A 12,064-nucleotide genomic window follows, 5' to 3' on the forward strand; every position below is an offset into this window, starting at 1 on the left:
TCTAGCTTCAATCCAAAGCACTAAATGAGATTCCTATCTGCATTAGTCACTACAGACAGGTTAAGCCAATACTACAAAATCCCAGGGGACAACCCTAGACCCCTTCTCCCAGCACACACAAGGTGACTGACATGCTCAGCTGTGCAGGATTTCATAGGAGTCTGTGTAAAGAGAGGTGTGCCCATTCCCACCTCTCAAATTTCACTCAGTTCCCTTCTGTGCGGGACATCAGCTCCCCACCCCTTGCCTTCTGGAGCTAAGAAATGTTGTTTAAAAAGCGTGCTTGAGGAGGGGGTAGAGAGGAGAGGGCTGCAGATAAACAGGCACAACCTAAGAGGGTTCGTTTAATCTCTGTGCTAGTCACTTAAAAAAAAAAAAAAAAAATTAGATAGAGAGATATAGAATATCTATCTATCTATCTATCTATCTAGAGAGATATCTCTCTCTCTTTATATATATATATATATATATATATATATATATATATATATATATATATATATATATATATATATATATATATATATATATATATATATATATATATATCTATATCTATATCTATATCTATCTATATATATCTCTATCTAATCACTTTAAATGGAAAGTTTTGTCAGTAGTTAGCACAAAGAAAAGATGCTCTACTTTGGTAATCATTGTTGGCCTCTGCACTGCCTAATGAACGAGCTAGTATGTGCTCAAAAGTGACTGGCCATTTTGGGTGGAATAGGCAAATGTAATCATCTTTCTGGGCAACAGCACACAAGCATGGGCTATAATGGTGGTGGCTGTGGGGCAGGGGCAGTTGATTAGCCTACTTGGATTTTTATTTCCCAAATCACTAATGTCACCCATGGGATAACCGATGGTTGGTATGCCAGCTCAATCCTCTCTACTGCTTTAACATATGTAACATATGAACTTTGACAGGTTGATGCAATGGGGATTTCATTTAAAACAATCGGTTCAACCAACCTTAAAGCAGAGTTCCACACAAAAATGGAGCGCTCGCTTCTCCAATTCCCCCCTCCGGTGCCACATTTGGCACTTGGGGGGGGGGGCCCATCATCCTCCCTCCACTCCAGGCCAGTAAGAGCCCAGCGTGCTTTGCACGTGTGCAGTAGGGACCCGGCTGTGAAGCCGCAAGGCTTCACTGCCGGGCTCCCTTACCAGCAATGGTGGCGGCAGCACCCAACAGCAATATCGGCTGCGGTGCCGACATTGCTGGACACCAAGAACAGGCAAGTGTCCCAATATTAAAAGTCAGCAGCTAAAAGTATGTGTAACTACTGACTTCATTTTTGGAGGGGGGAGGGCGGAACTCCACTTTAACAAGTCAGACCATCTTACACGCTTACCTCATAATGAAGCATAAAGTTCTTATCTTTCAAACCACTGGAGAAGACATAATGGAATATATTAGATGGAAACTGCAATGGAAAACTATTTGCATCATTTCAGTTCACTACAAATTTTTCCAAGACATATGATTCAAACCAATTATAAAGACAGAAACGTGTTTCCTTTTCAAAGATAACATGAAATACATGCATTTTCTACAGCTTGTGAACACCCACTCACCCCATTTCAAGCAATTACAGAACAAGCTCGCATTTATCAGTCTAAAAAACAACAGAAGTCGCCAGTTTAAATGTCAAGTGTATGAGTCGTTCTCATTGAGATTTGTCATCAGTTATGCTGGGGCTTTGTGCTGGTAACCATATTTACAATCTCCAGCCAAGAGGTAAAAATACTGGAGACGGAAGAACGTTTAACTGGTGGTAGATGTTTAATTCTGGAAACACAAGATCTAGGGCACAATATTAAACTCTTTAGGGAGAAAGTACACATATGCATAGTCTTTAATTTGAACCAAAAAGGAAAAACAATGTTTTTGTCATTTTGGACAGCAGAAGGCATTTTTTTAATTTTTTTTTTTCCGCTGAACCACTTCACTTGGGTGAAGAAGAAGAAAAAAAAAAAAAAAAAAAAAAAAAAAAAAAAAAAAAAGTACCAATTCCGACATCCACACATTCGAGGTAGATTGGGGAATTAGTCCCCATCGGCATAATAAAATAAGTGTTGCCAGCGGCACTGATCGTTGTGGGAAAAACTCAGTCTGGTTATACACAATCAACTTGTGTGCAACCAGCCAGCCCATACATGGATCCAAAGTCGTATGGTTTCTGATAAACCAGCAGAACTTGGATCCATGTATTGCCGGCTTAAAGGAGGATTATAACCCCTGGAAGCGTGCTTATTTATTCATTTATTTTTTGCTCTTTGAGGGGGGAGATTTCCCTTCACAACCCAACCCAAAATTTGGGATTTCTTTCAAATTTCACTCTTGGTCTAATTTGTTTCTTAGAGATCTAGATTAGGACTTAGCAGTAACCAAGGAAAGGTTACTCTTCTACTTTATTGCAGTGCAGTGGGGTGAACCGGCTTTAAAATTAGGGCGGTTGCAACTTCAGTATATGTACACACATTGAAGTGAAACAAATGCAACACAAAAAAGAAAACTAGAATTTTTGTAATTTTTTTGTTTTTTGTTTTTTTTTTTTAACAATTTCCAAATCTTAGTCAACCACCATTTACAAGCATGAGCCTTCTAGTATGAAACAATTGCCTGCATGCTTGTTGGCAGCCTGTGTGTAACGAAACAACTAAGGCTGGTTCTAGATTATTTGTTTTTCTTTCAAATCAGCCAGCAGAGTGATCAAAAAAATAAATAAAAATAAAATAATAATAAAAAACAGGGTCCACCAATCATGCAAGTAAAGTGAATGAAGGACTCCTCCCCACTGTGCTATTGTATTCTGACAGTGGGGACGTCTCCGCTGTCAGAATACACAGAACAGTGCTACAGTCAATTGGCTGCAGCCCGCTGATCAAGAAAACATGTCCCAACAGTCTCATTTGACAGAAGTTCAACGGGCCAAATTTTGATCAATCTATGGCCAGCTTAAAGCTGGATAAACATTATACAAATTCTCTTGATTTTATTTACCAAAATCATATAATATGAGGTCAAACCTAAACACTTTCAATTCGTATACAATCAGGCAGGCCCTTGCACTACATAGTTGAAGGTAAACCTAAAGGAAACTGAACACCACAAGTTGTATATAGTGTGTATCTAGCTTAAAGTGGATGTAAACATTACATTTTTTTTTTTTTTTGTCTGGCACAATATAGAGTATGGGATTTCAGATCAGCTGTGCCCAGTCTTGCCACAAAGAATTAATCCAGCTCTGAGCAATCCTCATATCTTTTTTTCAGTGAAATAAAACAAACTGAAATCTTTGTCCATTCTTCACCCTTGCTGTGATTGACAGGTGATTTACAGATCTCGTGCACTAGCCTAAGACATGCATTATTTTTTTTAATTCCCACCCCCACTCCTTTCTTCAGCAGCTCTGCAAGGATTAGCTGTTTGCACACCCCAGCATGATTTGGCATGCTGAAGTCATGTGGGGACTTTTCTGGGTTTTGACTGGATGTTAGTGATCATAGCAGAAGTTCAGTGTAAGAAATACAACGGAGAAAATGCATGTTGCAAAGGGGAGTGTAGAGGTGGGCGGGGAGTCTGACATCACGACTCCACACACTGAGCCCCAGACAACAGACCCACCCACAGAATCTGCAGTTTTTCAGTTGTTATAACAGACAGAGGGGAGACATTTGACAGATAAGTATACATGCAGGAGGCAAGTATATCCTTCTAGATAACCAATATTGCAGTAGTTTAGAAAGGATGCGAGTGGGTTTACATCCACTTTAAGGCTCCTTTGTATGCCAGCGGGAGGGGTCCCACAGTTATTCAGCAGTCTTGTTTAACAAAAGCTACAAAAAGAGATGCTAAAGCCACAAAGAAGTCTGATCTGCGACTAAATAACATGTAAAAATGTTTTTATAGAGGCGTTCCAGCAGTTTTTATGTTTATTAAAAGTCAGCCGATACAAAAAATGTAGCTGCTGACTTTTAATAAAACACACACTCACCTGTCCCACAATCCAGTGATGTGGTTGCCCAAACCATCGGTTCTTGTTCTCTCCTTGGGGCCGACATTAAAAATGTGGGCACCCAGCTGTGAAAGCTTGCGGCTTCACAGCTGGGTGTGAACTGCACCTCCTCAATGGCCGGGCAATCTTCAAGGACCTGTGTCATGTCCCAGAAGATTGCAGGGAAGAAGAGGGAGAGGAGAACATCCGCTCTGATCGCCTAGGTGGCCCAAGCGGAAGCGAGAGCAGGTACCTGTCAAAACTAGGTACCCCCCCCCCCCCCCCCAAAAAAAAAAAAAATTACATGCCAATAGTTGTATGGGAGGTAGGTGTGGAGGAGTGCTTAAAGCGAAACTTCCCCTTTTGGGTGGAGCTCCACTTTAAAGTTCTTAGAGTAAACATCACTGCACATGTTAAAATTATGGCACATTTAGACGTGCATCTTGAGAAGATCTGCATTTTAGACTTTTGAGAGGCAAGTGGCAGTGAGGAGGAGATGCAACACCCCATTTATGCCCAACAAGCGTGGTGCAACCACAAGCAATTCATATGCTTGTGGGATGTTTCTGGAGCTTCCCCATTTGCTTGAATTGGTCGTGTTTGTCTGGCATACAACCTGCCATTCGTGATATGTTGGATAGATTTTGCTGTGGGTGTAAAGCATTGTGACCATGGCGTGTAAAAACAGCTGCTCAACCGCATGTTTTTAACACCCTTGACCACACATTAGGGAAAGCAGGAAGTGGCACACCAATAATGCCAGCTCACATTCAACTTTAATAAGAGATCTCTGTGACCAAACCTGTATTGGGTGAAATATTAGAGAGGGGTGACCCTAGGTGGAGCTGCAGTATGCTGCGTTTGATAAAGTTGCATGTGATCGGATATCAGTATGCGAATTTCTGCTTTCCTACAGAGTTCATAGAAGGAGGTTGGGCCCCCTTAGGTCGGCTCTTGGAGGCTTGGTGCAGCAACATTCCTCAAGACTAACGTTGAAGTTACGCAAAGTCAAAAACATAGCTTATACAACAAGAACAATAGTGTATTAACCCCTATTGAAAATAGGACTAAACATTTTAATGTTTAAAGTGTTGAGAAGCTGCTAATCTGACACCAACTTAAAACAAGAGATAATACTGTATAAAATACATGAGCAGAGCCAAAGAGAATTAAAACTTAAACATACCTCAATGCTGATGTTATGTGATCAACTTTCAGACTGGATTCTATGGAATCAAATGTAACTGTACACAAAACCTAAGATAAAAGATCATCAGTGAGGACTAAAATAAATGATCCCAATCGTAAAATGCACGAATATACAGCAATATAGACAAAGTCTACGGTTCCTCTATGCATGCTTTACATTTCATGAATAGTGAAAAGATTAAGGGCCGTTCACACCACTTGCACGGGAACGCGCTGCTTCCTTTAGAGGTGTGCAGGTGCCCTAAAAATTGTTAATGGCACTCTAAAACACATCTAGCAAGCGCACGCCCTTGCAGCCACCAAAATGCATGGTACCACAAGTATCATGCGGTTAGGTGTGGCGTAATTATAAAAAAAAAAAAAAAAGTCACACCTGCTGTACTTGGTGGCGTCGCTTGCTTGGCAATGGCTGCGTTCAGAGAACAGTTTACATTTTTTTCAATGAAGTGTTCTCCGAGTGGACTAGGTGGAGAGGCGGGGTGGTAACATCATAATCTCCACCTCACCCAGTCAGAGAATGCTTTGCATTCATTGAGAGAATGCAGTGTTTTTTGAATGGTGCCCACGCCAAACGAGCTACCTCCTGCACACAGCAAGCAATGCAACTATGCAAATATTTTCATACCTAAACTTCAGCTTCCAGAAATGTCAGAGGTCCTTGTTGCTTTGCTAAAATTGATCAGAAGCAGATATTTTATCCCACAATGCACTGCTACCGCGTTTCCCTGAAAATAAGCCGGGTCTTCTATTAATTTTGTCAGTAAGACACAGTAGGGCTTATTTTCTGAGTAGGTCTTACCATGTAATGTGGCGTTTTCTCTCCCCCTCTCTCTCCCTGCCTGATAGGAACCCTCAGTGTGAATGGAGTTAAAATCATTGTAAAATCCTATAATCCACTATTACAGTAGTATATAATGTACAATGTGTGTGTTTCTGTAATTTAATTGTGTCAAATTCCTTCAATATAGCGCCGCATTGCGCTTCTGTGACCTGCCGGAGCGCTCTTCCCCACAGTTATATTACAGAAACACACACATTGTTTCATTATATTCTACTGTAATAGAGTGGATTATAGGATTTTACAAGGCTTATTTTCAGGGTAGGGCTTATATTCCAGCCCTGCTGGAAAATAATGCTAGGTCTCATCTTCAAGGTAGGTCTTAGTTTTGGGGAAACACGGTATGTTAATTGTGAGGGAGGGATTGTTGTTAACCACATGCCTACCGGGCCAATTCTGACATTTTTCACATACATGTAAAATCTACATTTTTTGCTGGATAACATTTTCTGTGAGTAAAGGCCCTGGAGAATAAAAAATAGTGGCTGTTGCCTTTTTTTTTTTTTCATGTCAAATGATATTTGCTCAGCAGTTTATCAAATGCTAATTTTCAGGAAAAATACCACTTGAATTTTAGTGCACAAACATAATATAACACCAATTTTTTTGGTAAAATATAAAAGATGTTACGGCAAGTAAATAGATACCAAACATGTCACAGTTTAAAACTGTGCATGCCTGTAGAATGGCAACACACCACAGTACAATAAATTATTAACAAGCAAAGCTTTGGCTGTTTAGACAAAAAAAAAAAAAGTGGAAGAAGCTGGTGAGCAGCCCTTGGCTTTAAGCAAAGAATTGGTTCCTCTGATGAAGTCACGTGCTGCGACGCAACGCGTAAGGACTATTGCGTGTGACCAGAAGTGACACGGAAGCCATCTGTGATTTGTTTACTTGTTATCCGTTCGTTGCATGTAAGCATTTGGCTTTTTTTTATTAAATTTCACGTTTGACAATATTACATGATGAGAGGCCTTTTCCTTTTCTCCTCATATGTGCCACCGATAATTTGACTGATCATCATTGCCATTGCTGCTTACCCCGCGGATCATTATTCGAGCCAACCGATTGGATGAAGGGCTTACCGGACGGTTGTTATCTGGATATCCGAATGCCCGGGAGTTTGTTTTATCCTTTTTAGCTGCTGATGAACCACCGATTGGATGGAGGGCTGACCTGACGATCGTATTTGGAGATCTGAACGCCTGGGAGCTCGTTTTATGCTGTTTTCAGCTGCCGATGAGGTAAGCGCTCTGCGAGCTCATTATTCAAGGAAGATTTCATGAGAAGCACTTTACAAGAAGTTTATATTTATTTTTATTTTCACTTTCATTTTTAGTTTGACTGGACATATGAACTGCAATTTCATTGCACATCTAGAATTTGTTAATTTTTCTTCTTTTTTTGATTGATCATGTTTTATTCATATTTTGAACCTTTGTCACATTTATTTACTTGGATTAATCAACGTCACATGATTTACTTATTATTCATTATCATTCACTGGTATTGTTGTTCGTGATTATCACATCATTTTGAGGTTGCGCTCATCACCATTTACCTATTTAAAGCTTTAAGTAGTTGCTGCTCGCCCACCGTCAAACGACGGCATCCAAGAACGGCCGCACAGTGTTGCTAGGGCACGGCACAACCCCGATCTCTGTAAAGAGTCGCATCTGCGAGTGTGTGGTGAGGAGAGCCGATCAGCAGCATCTCCACACGGGGACATCTACACATGTAATCGGGGCACTGATCGTTCAGTGCGCCGATTACAATTTAGCGCCAACAGTGTCACCAATCAGGGCCCACCATTGCCAGTAATCAATGCCCATCACTGCCCACAAGTGCTACCAATCAGTGCTCATTAGCAATGCCAGTCAGTGCCGGCTATCAGTGCTGCCCATCAGTGTCACCCATACGTTCCACCTACCCGTGCTCCCCAGTGCCGCCCCCATCAGTAAAGGAGAAAAATTACTTAGTTACAAAATTTACTGACAGAAACTAAGTAAAAAAAATAAATAAAAATTTCAACTTTTTTTGTAAAAAATAATAAAACCAGCAGTGATTAAATACCACCAAAAAGAAAGTTCTATTTGCGTGAAGAAAATTATAAACAAAAATTGTTTGGGTACAGTGTAGCATGACTGCGCAATTTTCAAAGTGCAACAGCGCTGAAAGCTGAAAAATGGCCTGGGCAGGAAGGGGCTGTGTCGTGTAGGCAAGTGGTTAAAAACCCTTTACAGGTAACTCGTTTAGAGTTAAGCAGGAGGTCTGGTGCTGACACCTCACATGTGATGCATTCACCGTTTACGTATGCTTGCAGGACCTATGTGTGCATTTGTACGTGAGCACGAGGGTTCCTTAAATTTTTTTTTCCCCAAATCCATTATATAATACATTTTTTTATTAAACTTTATTGCCATTACAAGGGATGAACAACATTCCAATTGTGATAGCTGGGCAGTGACAGGTACAGTTTACTGAGAGATCTGGAATCTATTAGACCCCTGACTCTCCTCTGTCCTCCAAAGCAGCCAATCAAACGGAGATTGGTTGAACGTGCATCAGACCATCCCGACACAGTCAACACATCCAAAAACTGAAAGCTACCCCGTTAAAATGAAGCGTTGTGCAGTAGGGATCGACCAATATCGTATTTTCAGTCTTGATACGATACCAATATTACAGGCCACCTCTCCTGCCAATAGTATTTGTTGATATTTTATACATTTAAACTTTCCAAAAATAACACAAATTGTATGCACAAATCTGGTATAAACTGAAAATGTTAATGTTTATTAAAATTAAACATTGATGCACATTTAGAAGAATCCTCCACATAAGGCCCAAATAACACGCTGAACATCAATTCGACCACCATGAAGATTCTCTTCTGCTCGTTGTCTTTTTTGACATTTATCTTATTTTGCAGCATCCTGCTCTTCCAGATTAGTAACATGCTCTCCCAAACTTGACCTTGCTGCAGGAACCTCCAGCAGCTCATGTTGAATCTTCTGTCAGCCATTGTTTTGCCTTGGCCAATACATCATCAGAAGAGAAAGCATGATTCTTGTATCGAGGCTCCAAAAAACATGCCAGCACAACATTTTGAGTCTCTTCATGCGTCTCAAAAGCGTTTGGTGAGGGTGTAACTCATAACTTGACCTTGATCAAGAAAGATCAATCATTGTCCGGTATATATAGGTGGTGAAGAGGTGGAAAGGGTAGACACCATTACAGTTTAGGGAGTGCCAGCCGATTAAAAAAAAGTGGGCAAAAGCTATTAATGTTGATCCAACCCACCCAGGCTACAGTGTGTTTGTCCCATTGCCATCAGGGAAAAGATATAGGACACTTAAAATGCAGACTAATCGCTCAAAGTATAGTTTTTTTCCCTAGGGCTGTATTGTCCATAATCCCATCAGGTACAGTGTTTTAGGAATTTTAATTGTTTTTTTAAATCAAATTTTTTATATTTTGAATTATAATAGATATGTGGGCATGTGCTAGGAGTATGTATTTGTGGTTTTGTTGACAACTGTTTTATTGCTGCTGTAAAGAGTACCCGGATAAATATTGTTGTATGTATACAACAATAAAGTAACTCTACCTGCCTGAATATTTTAATACCACGTATGTTGGGTCCTTCATTCTCTCGAAGAAGCATCTTCAGCACTCTCACACATGGGATGGGGAGGAGGGTCTCAATGACCTTGGCTACAATGTCCCACTGATCAGCAGTGGTACAACTATATCCTCCATGTTCACCTGCATAGATGCTCAGAGCTCACTTCTGTTCCAGCATTCTTTGCAGCATGTGAAGCGTTGAATTCCAATGTGTTGGAACAGCCTAAATTAGGATGTTTTTGGGTAGGCCAAGGTCTGCCCGAATGCTCCTCAGTTGCTGTTTGGCAAGGACTGAATGGTGGAAACGTCCTGCATACCTCTTCAGCATGTTAATTATGTCTATCTATAAGCTCTCTGGCTTGACACACCATTTACCACAAGTTGCAGGATGTGTGCCACGCAACGGAGGTCCGACACTTCAGGGAGCCTCATTCCTTTCACCATGTTTGCGCCGCTGTCAAGAAGCGCAAACACAAAGCATCTTTGTTTATTTCCCAGTCTTGAAGCAAGCCTAGAAACATTTCTCTAATGTACTCTCCACAGTTGGGTGCCTTGAATGACCTTTGTATGCGCCATCAATGAAGTGGCATGTAAGTCTCATTAGTGACTGTGTTGGTCCTGACCAGCAGCCAGTCACGAAAGAGGGAGTTGCCAGCATTCTCTGGTTACAGCACAGCCTTTACTTTCTCAACTACCTTATGGTGAATCTTTCCCAGCATTTCAGCTCGATAATACTTTTCACTTTCAGTGGGTATCTTGGCTCAGCTATGAACATCAACGGCTGAAATCCAGAGTCAGACACCATTGGAAATGGCTGGTTATCCGTAACTATCATCTCTGATTGCTTTGTCCAGATGTTGGGATCTTCCATCTGAATTTAGCCGATTCACTTTTTTTCTGAAACATATCTTTTATTGTTGTTTGGTGGGATTGTGGGATTTCACTTATATAGTTAATAGTAGGCAAGGTTGAAAAAAGGACAAGTCCAACCTGTGTGTGTGATTTTGTGTTAGTATTACATTGTATATCCCTGTATGGTGTGGTCATTCAGGTGCTATTTAATAGTTGTTTGAAATTATCATTATTGAAACAACTGCCTGTGCAAGAGAATTCCACATCCTTACCACTCTTACAGTAAAGAGCCCTCTACGCAATTTAAGGTTAAACTGCTTTTCTTCTAATTTTAGTGAATGGCCACATGTCTTATTAAATTCCCTTTTGCAGAAAAGTTTTATCCCTATTATGGGTTCACCAGTACGGTATTTGTACATTGAAATCACTGCTGCTTTTCCTGGAGATGGTTAAGAAAAGAAATAGTCCCAGACCACACTTTCTCTCTGCATCCACCTGCATTGGAATTTGAAAGAGCAAGGTTAAAAAAGGCAGGCACCCTGCTGCGGCTGGGCTTGCTGCCCGGCATCCTGCTGCGGGTGGGCTTGCTGCCCGGCATCCTGCTGCGGGTGGGTGGGTGGCTGGTACCTTGCTTTGTAGGGGTGCAACGGATCATCACTGATCCGTGATCCGAACGGGTAACCCCACTCGGATCGGCACACATGGCGATCCGCCGAGCGGTCTGCAGTCTTGGCCTTAGGAAAGGTCGCGGCTTTGGCCTAGCACTGAAGCGCCGGCCATCTTTCTACACCCAATGGGATTGCTCCGTCAAATGACAGAGCAATCACTTGTAAACAAACCGACGTCATCATGAAGCCGGTTCCTCTCTCCCCTCCATGTACAGATCTGTACAGTGGAGGGAAGAGATCGGATGGAAGCAGAGCTGTGGGCTGCATCTGTAGTGCCCACAGTGCTGCTCTGTGACAATTGCAGTCGCAGCCATCCCTCAGTACCCTGCCAATACTCTGCAGTACAGGGCCATAACCCAGCCATGCTCGGCCAATATTACAGTGGGGGAGATTGTGGATATTACAGTGGGGATTATATGGTGGTGGAATTTTCACAGGTTTTTGCAAATTCAATTATTTGCTGATCCGAAAAATGATTTGATCCGTGACTCTGATCCGAGGAACGATCTGATCCGTGAGTTTTTTGATCCGTTGCACCCTTATTGCTTTGGGTGGCTGCTGGCGGGCCTCAGCGGCCCGACACCTTACTGTGGGTGGGAGGCTGGCTGGCTTGTCCGTCCAAGTGTCGAGGTGAGGTCAAACTCAGACTGTTGGGCCCAGTGCGGAGGCATAATGTCATGTGCCCCTGCGCACTGGGTCTGCAGGCTTCTGGGCCCCAAAAAGATGGCTGTGGCCTGCGGAGACCAATATCGTTCTAGTTTGTGACTGATACCGATGTTTCAAAAAATGCTGATATTGGCCCGCAATAATCGGCCTTAACGATAATCGGTCGATCCCTATTGTGCATGCAGTGTGAATAAGCCCTC

General features: G+C 41.8%; 1 protein-coding gene across 1 annotated transcript in view; it reads right to left on the minus strand.

Moving 5' to 3' along the window:
• Positions 1-12,064, minus strand: part of PNPT1 (polyribonucleotide nucleotidyltransferase 1) — an 89,937-nt gene that overhangs the window by 29,697 nt on the left and 48,176 nt on the right. Inside the window, exons 14-15 of the mRNA XM_077486042.1 lie at positions 5,191-5,261; positions 1,359-1,395 (exon numbers count right to left, since the gene is read on the minus strand). Of these exons, the coding sequence (XP_077342168.1) occupies positions 1,359-1,395; positions 5,191-5,261 (108 nt within the window). The remainder of the gene's footprint in view (positions 1-1,358; positions 1,396-5,190; positions 5,262-12,064) is intronic.

The sequence above is a fragment of the Lithobates pipiens genome, unplaced genomic scaffold, assembly GCF_037356315.1.
Source record: "Lithobates pipiens isolate NorthernLeopardFrog02 unplaced genomic scaffold, aLitPip1_a1.2 Scaffold_18, whole genome shotgun sequence".
Taxonomy (NCBI): domain Eukaryota; kingdom Metazoa; phylum Chordata; class Amphibia; order Anura; family Ranidae; genus Lithobates; species Lithobates pipiens.